The 20,017-nt window shown below is 32.9% G+C and overlaps 1 protein-coding gene and 1 pseudogene across 1 annotated transcript; one reads left to right on the top strand and one right to left on the bottom strand.

Moving 5' to 3' along the window:
- The first annotated feature begins 5,279 nt into the window (after positions 1–5,279).
- On the top strand, positions 5,280–11,418 carry LOC142613449 (cell division control protein 48 homolog C-like). Its single transcript, XM_075785810.1, has 10 exons — positions 5,280–5,868; positions 6,551–7,164; positions 7,578–7,730; positions 8,926–9,042; positions 9,245–9,349; positions 10,396–10,461; positions 10,653–10,717; positions 10,809–11,010; positions 11,116–11,256; positions 11,371–11,418. The coding sequence occupies exons 1-10, from the start codon at positions 5,280–5,282 to the stop codon at positions 11,416–11,418; spliced, it is 2,100 nt and encodes a 699-aa protein (XP_075641925.1).
- Positions 11,419–13,193: 1,775 nt separating this feature from the next.
- LOC142613448 (bifunctional pinoresinol-lariciresinol reductase 2-like) lies at positions 13,194–17,709 on the bottom strand (annotated as a pseudogene).
- Between the last annotated feature and the right edge of the window lie 2,308 nt (positions 17,710–20,017).

The following is a 20,017-nucleotide window of genomic DNA, read 5'->3' as shown; positions in this document are numbered from 1 at the left end:
GTAGAAACATAATGAAGTTCTCTTTCTCTTTTTGGTGTGCTAAAACAACATTTTGGGTTTTTTTAGCACACCCAATGCTAATGCTCTTAGAGCTATTATGAAACCTAAACTTATTGTCAAGGATATTGACTCACTGAGCGTTACAATTTCTTAATTCTTAAGCAAACCAATTTGAAAGGTTCATACTCTCTCCAAGTTTTTGACTAATGGTTGAATTAATGTTTTGAGGATATCAAGGTAGAAATGTAATGAAGTTAGTTTCTTTTGCATGGTCTTTTATTTATGTTTTGATAGATAAGATAATATTTCAACTTATAACCTATGGCATCCCTAAGGCTGTATATGAGTTGAGTTTTGTCAAATATTGAATATTCAAGCTCGAGTCGATGATAAATGTAAAATGGTAATAACTTGTGCATTGCATAGAGTGGTTGCATTTAGCAAAATATTGTTGGTATTTTGTGTTCAATATGGTAATAACTTTCAAATCAACACTTTTCTAGTTTTCCTCCCATTAAGAATAATTTTTGTTATAATTGTAAGTGAAATTTTATTGCTAAAATTTTTAAAATTGCTACTCAAATTCAAATTCTCCAATCAGTCTTTAGAAAATTTTAAAAAGTGTGATATCTATTTTTTATTTATTTGGATAATCTACCATAAATTTTTTTTTTAAATAATGAAAGTTGGGTAACACATGTCACGCTTGGTAGTTTGACTTGTAGGTTTCCCAAGATTTTGAGTACAACATCATTTGGGAGATGGTGGAATATGGGTGTTTCTTTCATTTCAAACATTTTTTGAACAGAGGAGAATGATGGGTGTTTGAATGGGGGTAAATAAGGGGAGACGAGTGGGCTACTCTCTATTGGCTGTTTCTTGGTCGCCAATTTGTGTAAGAGTGAGACTCTACGTTATAGAGAGTAAAGTAATGAAACTGTAGGGGCACTTTTGTCATTTAATATTCAAAAAATTTTCAATCTCTCTCTCTCTCTCTAGTGTGCTAAAACAACATTTTGGGTTTTTCAACACATCCAATGCTAATGCTCTTAGCACTATTATGACACCTATACTTATTGTTAGGGATACCAAGCATTGCAATTTCTTAATTCTTATGCAAACCAATTTGGATGGTTCATACTCTCTCTCCATCTTTTTGAGTAACGGTTAAATTAATGTGTTGAGGATGCTGAGGAAGTATTCTTAATTCTTAAGGAAACCAATTTGGAAGGTTAATACTCTTTTTCCAATTTTTTGAGTAACGGTTGAATTAATGCTTTGAGGATGTCAAGGAGGTAGAATCAAAATGAAGTTAGTCACTTATGCCTTTTTTTTTCTTTATATTTATAGGTAGGATAGTGTTTCAACTTATTACCTATGGCATCTACTAGGGCTATAAACAAGCTGAGTTTTGTCAAGTATTGAACATTCAAGTTTGGTTTGAGTTTTAACCAAGTCTACAAACAATGTTTAAGCTTAAGCTCGTCAAATTGTCCAAAAACTTGAGCTTGACTTGACTTGACTTGATTCATTAGTCAACTCGAGCATGAGCTCCATATCAAGCTCTTAAGATTGATCTCCAATACAAGTATATTATCAAGCACATATTTAGATAAGTGTTTATTGTTCAAGCCCATATCAAACTTATTACCAAGCCCATAAAACCAATCTATGCTCAATTTGCTTTTTATCGAGCCTTATCGTTCATAAACTTATTCATGAACAATTTTTTGGCTTGGGATCAACTTATTTATTAAACAAGCCGAAAATTAAGGCTTAAGTTGGCTTGATTATAAACAAACAATGATGAACGAGTTTTTTATAGAGCCAAGTCCGAGCAGTTTATGAACAACTTAGTTCGTTCACAACCCTAGCGTCCACACCATAATGACTGCACTTTATTATTAGGGCAAGACACCAATTGATTTTTGGTATAAGTGGTTAAATCTCATATCTCTTATTCAAATGATAAAGTTTGCATCCAACCACTAATGGGAAGATGACATGTGTCCCATAATGTGCAATGTACATAATTCACTTGGCTTGGTTAAGCGAGTCATGTGCGTTACACATGACAAGAACAGAAGTTATTTTTTTATCAGTGGTTAGAGACCAAGGATACAAACATTTTTAGAGTCAAACTTTATCCTTATTCAAGGACTTTTATGTTGTACTTTACAAAAAGGGTTGTTGAACTAAATATAATGTTGGATTACTTAAGCTATATTTGAGTAAACATATTACTAAAATTAGGCAAATTAATAACTTGTGCATTGCATAGAATGGGATGCGTTAATTAGCAAAATATTGTTAGTATTTTGTTTTCAATATTGTTATAACTTTCATATCAGCATTTTTCTTCCTATTAAGAATAATTCTTGTTATCATATTAAATGAAACTATTGCCAAACGTTTAAAAACTACTACTCAAATTAAAAATCTCCTATCAAAAGTTCTTTTAGAAATTTTAAAAAGTGTGATTATTTATTTTTATTATTTGGATAATCGACTATTTCATTTTTTTCAATAATGAAAGTTGGGTAACGCATGTCAAGCTTGCATTTTACATGGGGCCACATAAATATTGCCCTATCACCAATGTTTTGTTAAAAAGAATTAAAATATATAGTACTTTGATTTAAACTTAATTATTAAAAGTTTTAGATGTTTCATTATTTATTTTTAATTTTTAATAATCTATTGTAGTTGTTGGGTTATAGATTGACCCCTATTTATTAATTAAATTACCTAAGTTGATTAATTAGGTTAAATTATATGCAAATTGTGGAGGCACTAACAAATCACCAACTAAACTAAGTGCAGTGGAAATTAAATTGACATGGTAATTTGTTGACGAATGGAGAAAACTTCTCGCAAGGCAAAAACCCCACTAAGTGAATTTCAGGTCACCACTCTCAAGAATCCATTAATTAATAACAAGCGGTTACAAGTATAAGAAATCTTACCACTACCCTGAACTATTCCAAAATACAAACCTACAGTTGAACCTTTACTCTAATCCCTAATTGGACTTGATCTTGTAGAAGACTTTTTCCTTTGCATAAATCCCAATACATGATTAACTCCAAGCAACTGAATGATTGTTATTAGCTTCAAAGTTCTTCATTTCAAATCATAGTACGTTGAGGATCTAGAAGAACTTGGTAACAAAATCCTTAGGCGCACAAAACGCAGTAGCTTCTCACAGAGTGTGTGAGTTCTCTAATTGAGTTTTTGTGTTTTTGATGACTATAAAATAAGTATTTTATATGGTCTAGGGTTTTTGAGAACGAAACCCTAGCAATCCAAGTCATCATGGACTGAGATTCAGATTTAAGAATTCTGAAATCGTAGTTCTCGATAGATCAAGTTTGTGTCAAGAATTCCTCATTAAGCTCGATAGATGCTAGTGTTGAGCTTATGTTGAGACTATTGTCAAGCTTCACTAAATCAGTTTTTCTTCACTTGTTTCTTGATTCAATCTTCATGTCTTTAATGATACAACTTGTGATGTTTGTGAAACATAATTCTTGATACATTAAATCCATCTTAAATCTACCCAATTGCAAGTAAAATACATTTTGTCAAAGGATAAGCCAATACATAGAAAATATGACTCTAACAATAGTATTTGGTTTTTGACAAAAACTTAATGTTACATAATGAGCATTTATCGATCGTATAACTTTACTTTTCAAATCTGTTTAATTATTTGTGTTTAATTATCAAAAAATTTTATTTAATTTACAAGTAAGTGAAATAACTCTTAATTAAGTCTATCAAAGGTTCTTAACATTGGCACGTGTTAGGTTGCAGAATATCGAGTCATTTTTTTGTTATTTATTTATTTTTTAAGAATCAATTAAGTTGTTAGAACGTTAAAATTTGATGGGCTAAAAAAGTGCTAAAAAAATGCTACTTTGGCACACCAAAATGCTAAAATAACTCCTACAATTATTTTTCAAAAAAAAAAAAAAACCCTCACAACATCAATAGCCACCTCCTCCACAACCACCACTATTGCAAACCCACTATGCACCACCACCAGATCGGTACCTACCACCACTAGTGACTCATAACCACCTCACATTCCTCCATCTAAGAGAAAGCAAAAAGGGACAAGAGAGAGAAGAGAGTGGTGTGAGAGGAGAGAGAAAAATGAATAAAAATTAAGTAGCATTGCTTCAATGATATGCTACTTTTGCTAGTAGTAGATCACTGTAGCAATGCTAAGAAAGCCTAAACTTATTGAGAGGGATACTGAGCATTACAATTTCTTAATTCTCCAATTTGGAAGGTCAATACTCCATCCCCAAATTTTTGAGTAACGGTTGAATTAATGTTTTGAGGACGCCGAGGTATTCTTAATGCTCATGCAAACCAATTTGGAAGGTCAGTAGGTTTCTTCCCAATTTTTTGAGTAATTAATATTTTTGAGGATGCTGAGGTATTCTTAATGCTCATGCAAACCAATTTGGAAGGTTAGTACTTTCTTTCCAATTTTGTGAGTAACACTTGAATTTATGTTTGTGGAAGCCGAGGAGGTAGAAACTTTTTTTTTTTTGTGTGGATAAATGGGATAATATTTCAACCTAGTACCTATAGGTTATGCCATTTGTTCTATGATGATTGTTCTTTATTATCAGATCAAGATGATAATTAGTATATGATATAAGCAGGGTTTATTCTTAATCTCTTATTTGATGATAAAAAAACTTTACTATGTAAGCTAAATTGAATTATTTTTTATATTTTAGGCCTAGTCTTAGTCCACTATGTTATTTTAGTATTGAAAAATGCATAAATCTCATTGAACTAAGACTTTAACCTCGGATTGGGATGAAAGAAAAAAAAATTGACATTTAAAAAATAGTTATATATATTTTTATTTATCATTTATTTCATTAAGTACTTCTTGAGTAAGTAAAGTAATCATATTGGAGGGTTGGTGGAGAGTTAGCAGATATATATACCCACTCTGATACATGGGTTTGTAGTAGTACATTGGGCATGAGTTTAACGCATGAAAAACATACGCTGCTAACATTATAAGTAGGCTTTGTGGAGTGTGCAGCAGAATGAATGAAGAGAGAAATATTTGGTCGTCGGCTTGAATCTTGCAAGCTCAGGTCTAAACGTCAACGTTGATGAAATCGTGTTCCAACGAATAAAGAAGCAGCCCTTCACTATTTTTTGTTCGAAAGTCCTTGGTATCTCTCTCTAAACACCAAACAAACAAAACGACACCCACAAGAAGAAGTAGAAGTGGTTTTCAGAAGATGAAGAAGCGAACGAGAGCTGATGAAGATGAAGAGAAGTTGGAGCTAATAGAAGATTCACATATTAAAAGTAGAACGAGTGCGGACACTACTCCTCAAACGACATCATCGTCTGAGGATTCAAGTTCCGATGGAACAACCTCCACGTCAGATGATGATGATAATGAGTTTCACATGCCAGAAGATGATGGTGTTGATACTAGCAAGGCTGAGAATAAGATTGAACAAATGGGTAGTGATAATGGTAATGGGGAGAGAGTGAAAGTGGAAGCGGAAGCTCAACCTCAACCTCAACCTCAACCTCAGAAGAATTGTAATGGTCATGGTAATGGGGAGAGGAGAATAATGGGGCCGAGGTTTAAGGATTTTGGAGGGATAGATAGTGTAATTGAGGAGTTAAAAATGGAGGTGATTGTGCCATTGTACCATAGAGAGTTACCGAGGTGCCTTGGAGTCCAACCCATGTCCGGGATTTTGTTGCACGGGCCACCAGGTTGTGGCAAGACCAAATTGGCTCAGGCCATTGCCAATGAGACCGGGTTTCCATTTCATATGATTAGCTCTACTGGGATCATCTCTGCTGTCTCTGGTATGCACCTCCTTTTCATCATCATTATTATATATTTTTTTTTATAACACTCTAACCTCGTACGGGCAATCACTCCACCACTAGTTCTCGAGTAATCGGGGAGCATCACCTCTAATGGGCTAAACAATTTATGCTCATCTCCAAGAGCTAGCAATTATTAACATTTTATAAGATAAGAGTTCAATATCTTGTTAAATTTCATAAGGGGATATATAAGGTCATGGATTCCAAAGCTATGATCTTGGGGCTACCCTGAAGGGATTCCTTCTTGTGCTTACTCAATATGTGTTTGAAGTAACATCTATTAAATATTCAAGTGCTCGAAAAACTTTGGACACCCTAAGAGTGTACACCTTTGATTAATAGGGTGGTAAAGAATTTGTGAGTAAGGGGACTTAAAGCCTGCTGCTTTGCATTCAACCAGTATCGTTCATCAATTTAATTTTTAGGGAAGTGATTCTTGTTAGATGCAGATTTTTCAATTTAAAGACATGAATAGGTTGATTATCTCTGCATTCAAAAATGATTAATTTTTCCTAGTTTTTGGTCCTTTGGCATAATTTCTCATTTTTATCCCCCACTCTTCTTGCATTGGGCTTAATTGTTTGAGGAGCAGCTACTTTTTTTTTTCTTCTAAAAATTAAAAGACCTATAGTTGTTTCTCATTTGATGGATATTTCAGGTGCAGCAGAGGAAAATATTCATCAGCTTTTCTCTAGAGCATACAACACTACACCGTCAATTTTATTTATTGACGAAATTGATGCAATTGGTGCTAAAAGAGAAAATCTAAGAGATATGGAGCAACGAATTGTGTCACAGTTGATAACTTGCATGGATGTACTTCAGAGACTATACCAGGCACATGCTAAGTCAAACTCAGAAAGTTCTAATACGAAACCTGGCTATGTGCTTGTAATTGGAGCTACCAATAGGCCTGATGCCCTTGACCCTGCACTAAGGATGCCTGGACGATTTGACCGTGAGATTGCTATAGGTGTTCCAAATGAAAGTGGAAGGCTTGAGATTCTTTCTGTACTTGCACGAAATCTTAAACTGGAGGGTTCTTTCAATATTCTCAATCTAGCCAGGTCTACGCCTGGTTTTGTTGGGGCTGATTTGGCTGCCCTGGCTAACAAGGCCGGTAACCTTGCCATGAAGAGAATTATTGATGAAAGAAAGTCTGAGCTATCTAAAGGTTCTTCTATAAATGAGGAGCATTCTGAAGAGTGGTGGAGGCAACCATGGATGCCTGAAGAGATGGAAAAGCTTGCCATCACAATGGCTGATTTCGAGGTGCTTTTGTCTTTCTATTTCCTTATCGTTTTGTATCAAATATTCTCTCATTTATTCACTTGCTTACATTTCTAGGTAAGTGAATTTTGGTCAAGTGAATACAAATTTTATATTTTCTTATATTTGCTATTTTCAGTACTTACCCATTATGATTCAATCCTGTCTCATCACTCTAATTTAAGTGTGAAAGTTGAAAATGTGGAGATAACACTGTAGATATCTAGGTTGTTTTTTCTAGTGTTTTTAGCCACTGTCATACTGTATGTCTACCTTTTGGTGATCAAGACTGACAATTTTGATTATATTGGAGGCTTTTGCATTTTAGAAAATGTCAATACAATTCTGCTTGTTTGTTCTTGTTTAGTAATTTTCTTAAATGATGATGCCAATTACTATTATGTGGTGTTCTGCAGGAAGCCGTTAAAATGGTTCAACCATCATCAAGAAGAGAAGGATTCTCTACGATTCCTAATGTAAAATGGGAAGATATCGGTGGGCTTGATTTCTTAAGAAAGGAGTTTGAGCGTTACATAGTTAGACGTGTTAAACATCCAGAGGATTATGAGGTATTAACAATAATTGTTTTCTCATTTATTATGCTGTGTGTGTGTATGTGTCTCACTTTGCAAGACTTCATTAGAAGTTTAAACAGAAAGGGTATGAGGGCTCTTCAAAGGAAGAAGAACCTATATCTGTAAATGATATATATGTACATACATATATGAATGGAGGGATGGATGGATGGAATGGTTGAGAAGTTCGAAAGTATATGTTTTGCTGACACGAAAATAAATTTATCTTCTAGTTTGCTTCAACCGGTATTGCCCACTAAATTATGTTAGCTGAATTTCCTGGGGAAATTGTTGAGGTCTAGAGAATCAGCTAGTCAAGAGATTAAAGCTAGGCAAGCAGCCCTGCTCCATTGCAGGAATCATGCAGCTGGATATGTCTGGAGATTATCAAAATGGTATCTCCATGGTGATATTGAAGTTTTACTTTTGATATTTGGGTTAGGAATCGTACAAGTATGTTAGAACAGGTGTTTCTTATTAGAAGAATTACCCGCAGGTCAATTCGGGCTGTTCATGATAAGGACTGTGTAGGATTCATTAAAGTTTCCCACTTCCAGGTTAACTTCACATTCAAGGAATGTCCTTCTATGAACCTCAATAGAGCTACAAATTTTATTTAGATAATGATGCCAACTAAGCTATTTTGTCTCTCATGTCAAGGTTCAAGGTTCCTTGGGCAAGGACATTTTATGTTTGAAGATGGCATAGTTAATGATGTGACTGAAATCATGTTATAGGTAAGAAGAATGCTGCACACAGAGAGGCTGCTAATTTTTAGTCTTTCACCCCCACCACACACGCACAGATCAAAATGCATATTGTAGTGGATTACTTTAGGCATAAAGGAATTTTTTTTTCTTGGCCAAAAAAAGGGGAGGAATAATGGTGATATTTGCTGTCTATTCATCCTGTGCAGTTAGTTTGCCAATCTGGAATTCCATTTTGACATAATTTCTCAGGCATGTTCACACTTCTTGATATGCTCGAGTTTCACTTTTAGCAAAGGAATCTTTATTTCTTCTGATATTTGTGTTCTATTTCTTCTGATGGTACCTTAATTGAATTTGAAGCCCTGCTGCATTTTCTTTATTTATTAGAAACTTCTTAGAGTTCTTCTTGAAAGCGTAGAAGCGTAGAAGCTACATTCTAAATCGCTGATCCCGCGTCATGAAATTATCTGCATCTTCAGGGGCTTGGATTGGACTTAGATACAGGATTTTTACTCTATGGGCCTCCAGGTTGTGGTAAAACACTGATTGCCAAGGCTGTGGCTAATGAGGCAGGAGCCAATTTCATTCACATCAAGGTTAGTCTCTCTGATTTTACCTTTCCACTCTGTCTGTGTATCTGCAATGTTTGATAGTTTTTCGTAATGGTGTTCAGTACATTTGCATCGTGAGAATCAAGTTGCACTCTGTTAGAAAAATAAATGTACTCGTAATTGTATTTTTGTTTGACTTTGAGTTCAAATACTTACTTGGATGGTCATGGTTTTTGCTGATGGTTAGGGCCCTGAACTTTTGAATAAATATGTTGGAGAAAGTGAGCTGGCAGTTCGGACATTATTCCGTCGTGCAAGGACGTGTTCACCATGCATACTTTTCTTTGATGAGGTTTGTGGTTCTCTTTGCTTGATAAATGTCTATTCTTGTTGTTGTGCTGTTGTGGTTATTTTAAATGTTATATTGTTACCAAGTTTGGGCTGGCCTGGATGGAATGACTGGAATGTTGGGATTTTCTCTTTCTTTCAGTAGTTGATGTAAATTACTATCATTATCGTTTTGTTGTTCATGAGCATGGTGTGTTTCTGTTTATTATTTATAAGAGAACATGGGTACATTGTTGGCTACTATTGACAGTTTTTTTCTTCTTCTAGAATATGACTCCTTTTGATCTTTAACAATTCTTATGACTTACTGAGTAAATTCAATTCTAAATTGGTAAATAAGGTTTTTTGGGAGGAGGAATGCAATTTTCCCATTTTCAAGAACACATTAAATGCAAACCATCTTACTTTTCCCCTTTGCCAATGTACTTTTCTTTAGACTATCTTGTGCTTGTAATATGAGGTAGATTTTTCATAGTAAAATCATTTACTTATACACTCCCTCCCCCCCCCCAATAAAAGGTTTTAGACTAGCCCAGTGTCTAATTGACTCTATTGTCTAATGGAATTCAAGAGTTAATGTGGATTGACTCACCTAGGCAAGCTTGAAATTTCAGTTTTACAACTGTTTTTTTGAAGCGGATAGTTGACAGTAATAAGAACCAACTCATGTTTTCACCACGAGATATCATCATACAAAGTTTCAGAATAGTAAAAGACAACAAAGCAGAACCAACACAATTCTAAATTCCTCACATTAATAGAATGGCATGTATGATGTATATTCTTAATAAATTAAGTTGACCTTATAGGGTCTCTTTAGGCACTTGTTTAATATTAATACATGATATATGTTTGAAGCAATTAGTGCATCATATTAGAGATGCATGCAGAATTGCCATTTAATAATTGATCCTTTCTCCTTGTCATTTCACTAGGTTTTCTTTCATGATCATATGGATGAAATCTGATGCATTTGATGGGTAGGAGTTATGTTGTGGTCATTAATTTTTCTCTGCCTTTTGAGATGGTTTTATCCCTCATGATTCGTAGGTGGACGCGTTGACAACAAATCGTGGTACAGAAGGGGGATGGATTGTTGAACGGCTACTGAACCAGGTCAAATAATCTCCAGAGATAGCCTGAATAAAACCATGCTTCCCTACTTATTATGTTTTCTTGTTTTCCAATTTTAATTCCATTATTGATCAAATATTCCCATTGCCTGTAATTGCAGTTATAGAATTAGATATTGTTTACCATTTTATATTCCATTATTGATAAAATATTCCCATTGCCTGCAATTGCAGTTACTTATAGAATTAGATGGTGCAGAGCAGAGGCGGGGTGTCTTTGTCATTGGTGCAACAAACAGGTAAAACTCAAAACCTTTTTTGTTTTTACTTCAGTTTGTTCTAATGACTATAACCTTATTGATACCTTCCTGTTGGCATCTCATTTGGCAGACCTGAGATGATGGACCGAGCCATCTTACGGCCTGGTAGGTTTGGTAAACTTCTTTATGTTCCTTTGCCCAGTCCGGATGAGCGTGGAAAGATCTTAAAAGCTCTTGCAAGGAAGAAGCCTATAGATGCCAGTGTGGATTTGAGTTCTATTGGGCGAATGGAGGCCTGTGAAAATTTTAGTGGAGCTGATCTTGGAGCACTGGTTTGTCTATGCTGGAATACTTGTGTGTTTGTGTGTGTGTGTGTGTGTGTGTGTGTGTGTAGGGGTTTTAGATGAATGAATTGTCTAAATTTCTACTATTGACAGATGAATGAAGCTGCAATGGTTGCTCTTGAAGACAGGCTGAAATCAAGTGATCAGAGCACTTTGGGTGCAACTTCTTTGACAATCAAATCAACACATTTTGAGCAAGCAGTGGGTCAAATCTCGCGTTCCGTGTTAGACAAGGTATGATTCATTCTGGTTTTTTTATTTTGTCTAGTGCAAGGATACCTGAGACTTGATAATAAACCAATTGATTTTTTTAAAAGCCTAACAATATCTCTTCTATTTGGTGAGCAGCAAAAACAATACTACCAAATGTTGTCTGAGAACTTAAAGGCAGCATGAGAAGAATGATTAACTGACTTTCTAATGTACCAAGGCTGTGGATTCGCTACTAAATCCAATTTTGAAGATTGATGGCATTGTTGAAATTGCATGAAAAAAATAAAAGCCACTTTTGGTGTCAAAAGTGAAAAACTATTTTGGTCATTTGCTTTGTAGCAAGTTAACTTGCATTCCCCTTATTCGGGAAGAAACTTTGAGATTACAATGTTTTTGGGATATTACATTTCGAACTTTATTTAATTTCTTATGCAATAGTCAATTCCCCTTATCGGGGAAGAAACTTGAGATTACAATGTTTTTGGGTCATTTCATTTTTTACTTTATTTAATTTCTTATGCATTAGTCAAAAGATAAAACAAAGACACACAGTTGTATCTCTTAATTACAAACGAATGGAGATCAAAATTAAATTGGAGAGTTCTAGATGATGTACATAAATTATAAAAAGAGCTAGGGCAAAACTTAGGAAGAGTAACTCAGTATATTATTATTATTATTATTATTATTATTATTATACAGGCCACCTTAATTAGCATGCTACCTTTCTTCCTAAAGAATGCTTCTGCCCAAATACTTCGATCCTATTTTAGCAAATGATAATGATAATAATAATAATAATAATAATAATAATAATAATGTTATGGTGTTTGGACAAAATAGTTCAGGCCGTAAGCTAGGGGGATAAAGAAAAATCCAAATCATTGTTTCCTTGGATTTCTTTCAATCGTTTGTATAATCTAAAAACTGTAAAAAAAAAAAAAAAAAAAGCCTGTAGAAAATCATATTCTTTAAACAAGGCGGAGCTATTTGTAAGGTCTAATCTTGTAACCTTTTTTTATTAATTGTCAATCGTTATGTATTTTTGAGTGTTTTTGGTCCAGTTGAAAAATAATTTCACAAGGTATAAAAACAATTTTCCTGAGAGCAACATCACAATTGATCTCTCCCTGCAACATTACTTTACTCCACCTCCATTCAAATTGGTCATTAGAATAACTTATAGGTATGTATACATTTAAATTAAAATCTTAAATATATATGCTTTTAAAAATAAGGGTTACATTTTGCCCACCTGTGATTTGCCCAAAAAACAATTTGTCTACATGTAGTTTAAAAATTGACACTTTATCCTACTGAAGTTAGCTTTGTTTGTCTCCAGTTTTCCACCTCTATTATTTTTGCTATCCTTTTATGCCTCTCTCTTCTCAAAACATAAAAAACTAAAAAAATCAAGAGAAAAAAAAAGAACTAAAAGCTAAGGTTTGTAAAAATTATCTTTCAATTTTTTTTTCTTTCTTTTTACTCACTAAAGTAGTTGATCAATACTTTTGGGGAGGGGTGGTGGTGGAGCTCTTATTTTTTAGGTACAATCTTAAGATAAAGTAGAAAATATACCAATGTAAAAAAAAAAAAATTAAAACAAATTAGTAGGCTACTGATAGACAAATCAAAATGGTCACAATGATTTTGGCCTGTGAGAGTTTTTCTTTCTTTTTTCATTTTTTTTCTTTTGCTCAAAGGAAAGATATTATTCATTGAGATTAAAAAAAAAAACCAGTACACATGCACCAGAGATAACAAACAGAGATAACAACTGAAAACCAACTGCAGGAAAAGTGGAAACAAGACAACAGGAAAGTACACAAGAAGCAAAAGTCTATTTCGCCAAGACAACAAGTGGGCTGAGTAATTAAAACATAATGCAAATCCAATCACCACTCCTAGCTAGATAGAAGCAGCCAGTTCTCTTGAATTTAATCTTGGCCAATGACAGTTTATACCTTTACATAGCGTTTCATGTATTTTTCCACTGTGGTGTACTTGATCTCTGGATAAAGCTCAGAAGCTTCTACGTACTTCATCATTTCCTATCTCGAAATTTGCTAGACACTCGTCGTAACAAACATGAAAGTAATGTATTAGTCCAACTTGCATCACTTACTCTTCTCCTATTGAAAATAGAAAAACCATATCAGACATAATTAGCATACATATAAACATCAAACAATAAATAAGGAAATTTTGAAAAAAAAAATTATGCATACTGAGACCATTGTTATGCGAATGTCTGAAACCATTTCGATTAGTTGATCAAACCTTGCCAACATCCGAAGGGTACTTATGCATGTGCAATTATATATTGGAAAAATAAAATAAAATATTTTAAAAAATATATAATTGTGTTATATATGAAACCAATGACAAAGTCAAGATTTAAAGTTAAAGAGAGCAAAAATTATTAGTATATGTATATTTTTATGCACCCATAAACGAATGTAGATACTTTGTGAACACACACACACATGTACAACACATACGCAGTATATATATATTAGTGCTGAAAACCAATATGGACAATAAATGCCACTTTGAGAATACAAAAAGGTATTTTTAATATTTAAAAAACCCATAAAAATAAACAATCTTTGTACTATCCACTCAAAAAAAAAAAATTAGAGATGTTTATGCCATATTAGTTGTGTGTCTAGTGTTTGTTATTTATAACCTCAGTTTACAACTATAAATGTTAAATTATTTTGTAGTTGTACTTTGATTATATAATGTATTATAATTAAACATCGTTTAAAATACTAGTATTACTATTTTCGTGTGTGTTTTAATAAGTATTACTAAAAAAAAAGTTTATTTGTTCAGGTTATATAGATATATAAGCATTATTGTAATGTTTTCACAGTCAAAATTAATTTCACTTATAATTTTTATAAAATTATTTTTAATAATTAAATAAATCTCAAGTATTATATAAGTTGTTAAATTCTTGAAATGATAAAATTATAACAATTTTAAACCATTTAGTGAACTTTTGTGTATTTAAAAACTTTAGAGTTTAACTAGAAAATAATATTGGATTATAGAAGCTCTTCATTCTTTTGAAAGGTAAAGTATTTTTTTTTATCTAATGTTTTCAATTTAATTTTAACTTTTTACCTAATGTTTTCAATTTAATTTTAACTTCATTCTCTATTTTTCTTTTTCTTTTTTATAACTTTTTACCTTAAAAATGATAAAATAAGAAATATTTTCTTTCTATTTTTTTCCTATTAGAACTTGACATATAAAAAGAGATACAAGGTTGACTTAGTCTAAGCGGGTCATGGCACCCCCTTAAGATTTGATTTTTTTTTTCTTTAAAAAATATGGCTATTGCTATTGAAATAAAATAAGTTGACGACAATAAACTTTATTAGTTAAGCTACACCAAGAACTAATTTGTGCATATTAGTCTAATAACAAAGAATGATCATCAAGAACGGATAGACTTTATAAGTTAAAATTTTCTAAAAAAATATATAAATTCGGAGCTAAATGGGATATTAATTCGATGTTTGTCTTAATTAGAAATTAAACCAGTACCATCTTACCTTTCAAGGAAGCTAGAAACTCTTCCCTGGATGTGGAAGACTTCTTCAACTCTTTGCCAATTAGCTTCTCCCAGATCTCAACAACTTCTCTTTGAGATAAGATGTTTGGCCTCAGATATACCGTCTTGTTTAGCGCTCGAGGGTCGTCTATAGTTTTGATGGTGTGCATTAATGCTATATCTTCTTCATCGACATAAATTCCTACCACATTAAAAGTTAAAACAAGAAATGTTTCAACTCTTATGAAGGTAAATATAGAAAAGTGACAACATATAGAAAATCATCAAGTAGTTTAAAAAATTGTTTAGCGTCATTATTCTAACTTATTCAAAACCAAATGGGGTTCAAGATGTAGATAGAAAACTAGAAGAAAATGATCTGTAGTAAAACTCTCTGTGGCCCACAAAAAGGCTTACAGATTTTTTCTTAATTATAAAATTAATTATCCCTTTTGTGCTTTCAAAGTGTGCAATAAAATGAATCTACGTACTTTTGCAGTCTGTAGAAGGAAAGATTAAGGTTATCATGGAAATACCTTTTTTATTGCCATCTCCCAACAAAGTCACTGAATCCCTCGAAGGAAGGATCTTACAAGGCTAGCACAGACCACCAAGAAAATAACCAGCAAAACAGATTGCGGAAATATATGTGAAAGGTATCCGAGCTTCTTCTATAGCTTTCCTCACCACCATTTTGTCATCAAATGTTACTCTTCCAGGTTCTAATGCATTCTCCATTCTAGCAGGATCGGTGCCAAACTCAGAGGGCAAAAATCTCTATCAATATATATATAAAAACTTGTCATGTATAATTAACAAAACTACAACCCTAGTTAAGAATGCGTTAATTATATTGTTCTATTTAAGGATATATAGTTCCATAAATATCAACATAATTTGCAGTGTATCGGTTTCATAAATTGTATAGAACATTTCATCCGTTTTGACCAGAACAAAACCAACTTATATATATTGGAACAAGATATATAGTATATACGTGTTGTTTTATTGGTTGAAATTAATATGGAAGAACAAGATAGCAGTGAAGACGTACGCTAACAAGTAAATGGTATTATTACCTTTACATTACCAGCCTCTTTGATTGCATCAACAAGCTTAAGTTGAAGGAGGATTTGGTGGCTCCGGACGTGAACACCAGCTATTGCACAGGTAATTAACAACATCAACTAATTTGACAGCATTCACAAGGCTCTGATGGTCACTAAAAGAACCCGGCACAAGGTGAGCTCCTTGCTCCTTGAATGACAAAAGCATTTGAACTTTATCAATATCATACTTGTTTTCTGGTCTATGGAGGATGTATGTCTCATGACCTTCAGCTAAACTCTTGCCTTCACCAAGTAGCGGCTCTAAGAATTTTTCTCAAGGTGTTTCTAGTTCCCAAAAATTTTACCCAGGGTAGCAAAAGAATAAACAATAAACAATAAGTTTATTTGAAATATTAATAAAATTATTTATTATTGTTTAGTTGTTTCATTAATTTGTTTGTCTTTTATAAATTATAATTTGTTATATTGTTGTTTCATTAATTATAAAATTATTAATTGTTGTTTAGCCTAACATAATTTATTTTATTTGTCTTTTATAATGTATTGATTAATTAAATTATTAATTATTTTTTATTAATTACTTTCTCCAATTAATTATTAGTTAATTAAATTATTATTTATTAGTTGCACTAGCATACATCTCATGTGCATATTACACTAAAAGAGCCAGTCATGTGCTGATGTGCACATTACACTGCTTTAGTGCTTTACCCAATTACCCGGCCCCATGTGCCCATCAGCCCATCCACCCCCACCCCACTCAACAAACAAGCCTGCCTAATGCGCTCAATCATAAGAGCCAGTTGTCAGTCAGAAAATTTCACAATCACAAATCACACTAATATTACACTAAAAGACAATTAATATCTCACCAACACCAACACCAACACCAATACACACCAACCAACGGATAAGAATCATAACTCATGTTTACCAACAAAAAAAAAAATCATAACTCATAAGATGCCAAATTCAAAAAGTCAAAAAATAGGCAAAACATTGATAAAGTTAAACTTCTGCTTTAGCCAATCACAATTCAAATAAAATTATCTCTTAAAGAAGAGAGAGAGAGAGAGAGAGAGATATATATATACCTTGAGGGAGCACCGGATTGGAGCAGGGAGGCCTGAAGAGTGAAGGCTGAGGCAGTGACCGTCGAGCGATTTGCGAGCGATGTGCGACGGTAGCGACGTGATGTGCGACGACAGCGACACGATCTCCGTCGAGCGATCTTTGAAGATATGCTCTGGACTGCGATTGGACCGATCTCCGATGAGGGGCGACGAAGACAATGTGCTCTGGAGTCTGGACTGCGACTGGACCAATCTAATTTCTAAGGGGAGGCATTGCTCTGTTGCTCTTTGTTTTTAGGTTTGCTTTAGCCTTTAGTGATTTCTGATGTACTGATTTACTGATTTGAGGTTTCTGATTTGGGGTTTAGTTTTTTTTTTTTTTTTTTTTTTTTTTGAGAATCCGTGGGTTTGATGTTGGGCTTGCTGTGGGCTTGAGAGTTGAGAGAGAGTCCGTTGTTTTGCTCTGTTACAATTTTTTTTTTCAAATTTTAGTTGAATTTTTTTTTTTTGCTTGAAAGTAGAACAAACAATTTTTTTTTTTTTTTTTTTTAATTTGAGGGTGTTCCTAATTTTGATTGAGGGTGTTCCAATTTTTTTTAAGGGTAAACAAATAAATAAAATTTAATTATTATATATAATATTTTTTTTTTCAAGTCAGGGTGTTCCTGGGAACACCCTGAGTATAACGTGGCGCCGTCACTGCCTTCACCAATCTCTTCCCTATATATCCAGTTCCCCCTACAACCAGCACTTTGCTTTTTTCCATAATCTTTCTTTCTTTTTCACTTCCTGCTAGCTGCTGGTGCTTGAGTTATTTCCTTCCAAGGCTTTTTATAGAGAATGTCTTAGGTTTTTGAAGCTTTCAGAGTTTCCAAGTTAAATGTACTTTTTAAATACTATAATATATATTTTTATTATAAAATATATAATATATTATAAAATAATTCCAAATAAATAATGAAACTTCTATTACAATTTTTAAACATTTATAATTGAGTTTTGATGGGAGTAATATTTTTAAACTTTTCTTTAATATTTCATAATAGAGTTTCACTTAGAGTAGTAAACTATATATATATATATATATATATATATATATATATATATATATATATATATATATATATATTAATAATTTTAGTAGACTTATAATGAGTCACATGTTTGTACTCTAATTTCTGTTAATGAAATTGCTATTTTGTTGTTTAGACAATTGTAGTCTTGCTCCGATGTAGAAATTCGTAGAATCTCAATTGGAGAACTAGAAGGTGCATCTCTCATTCATGCATTCAATCCATTAAATCCACCAACCACCAATCTCTCAAAACATGTCCAATTTCTTGAATTATTTAAGATAATTATTCTATCTTGCTAGACAATGTATTTAAGAGTTAATCAAGAAATAGTCCATAACTGTCTGAAAACCCCAATTTATCTCTTAAAAATAACAGAAATTAGCATAAAATTGAAAAATGAAAACGCAAAATGGGACCGACAGTGTCTATAAGCATCTCTATAATGCTGATATGACTTCCCTCTTTGGTTAGTCCCCTTTGTGATCAAAAGAAGCCATATCAGCATTATGACTTAAACAATTGGGATATGGTAAATTTAATTATTTAACTAATACTTCTAACACTCCCCCTCATGTGTGGGCTAAAACTACCTTTTAATAGGTGAGACCCAACACGTGGGAATTTAAATGGGAGGTAGAGTGGAGGAGACAATGATCGAACTTAGGATCTCATGCTCTGATACCATGATAAATTACTGATTGTCCCAAAAGCTTAAACTATTGAAATATGGTAAATTTAATTATTTAACCAATACTTCTAACAGGAAGATGGTAATCAATTTTGTGTTCATTTGATCCGATGTGTGTTACGTTTCAATGATGTGCAACTCACTTATGCAATGGAGAGTGAGTGCAAGTAAAGCCGCTACTCTTAGTAGTTAAAATTAGGATTTTCTTGTATTTGAATTTATGTGGTTTATGTAGATCAAGCATGCTTGGTTTCGTAAAATTTGGAAATATATGTTTAGGTTAGGATTTATTTTATATGAATTATAACATGCTGTTTTCGGTTGATTGTATCTCTCTTTTTACTTTTTAGAATGTTTATCGATTTATTTTTCATGTTATATATTCTCTTATATGTCTCATACTCTCATCATTATGCCTTCGTATATTCATACATTGCAACAAAACATGATTATGAGCATTTGATTAATAGATCATATCATATGGATTATATTATGATGTGTGAATTATTCAGATTAATTATAGATCCTTGTGCTTAGGTTAGCGATACGATTGAGATCCTGAGTTTCACACATGTATTCTCATGCAGCATTCATAAAAATTTCAGAATGTCTTTGATTTTGCATCAATTCTTAGGCGTGTGTTTATAATTTTTGGGTAAAAAAGAGATTTTAGCTGTGAGCTCAGATTATGATCAATAACAACTTGCTACTCAAAATTTATTATGAAATTGTTGTGAAAATATTGAGGATGTTTTGCTTGATTTAATGGACTCCTGGCACAAAAAATCCAAACAATTTACTCAAACTCACAAGAATACAAAAAAAAAAAAAAGAAGAAGAAGTGAGCTTTGACCAAAATTAATACGGACAGTAACATTGTTGTGTTTGTAACTTTTCAAAGGTGGCTATTAAGACCACTGCGTATCTTTGGCATGATGGTCATTGTACAAGTGTAAGTGCTTATGGAGTGTGGGGGTAAGAGCTGGGGTCTAAATTTTTAGGAGGAAGTTTCACATATATATACACTTAAATTAAGTTAGAATAAAATTTCTATATTGTATATATATAAAAAAAATGTCTATTAAGGGCATGAAAATGGAAAGATTTATTGAATTTTTTTTTTAATTTTATTTTATGAAAGGAAAGAATTATTGGATCTTGGCACCAAATAATTAATTAATTTGTTTTTTTTTTGTTGATACAAGATATAATTTTTACTCTAACCTAATCTAAGTGTATGTGTGTGTGAATCTCTCTTTTGGAGACTTGAACTCCGGTCCTTGCCTCCCACATTCTACAAGCATTTATAC

This window comes from Castanea sativa, chromosome 10 (assembly GCF_040712315.1).
Source record: "Castanea sativa cultivar Marrone di Chiusa Pesio chromosome 10, ASM4071231v1".
Lineage (NCBI taxonomy): Eukaryota > Viridiplantae > Streptophyta > Magnoliopsida > Fagales > Fagaceae > Castanea > Castanea sativa.
Note: the sequence above shows the minus strand (reverse complement) of the source record. Positions and strands in the feature narration are given on the sequence as shown.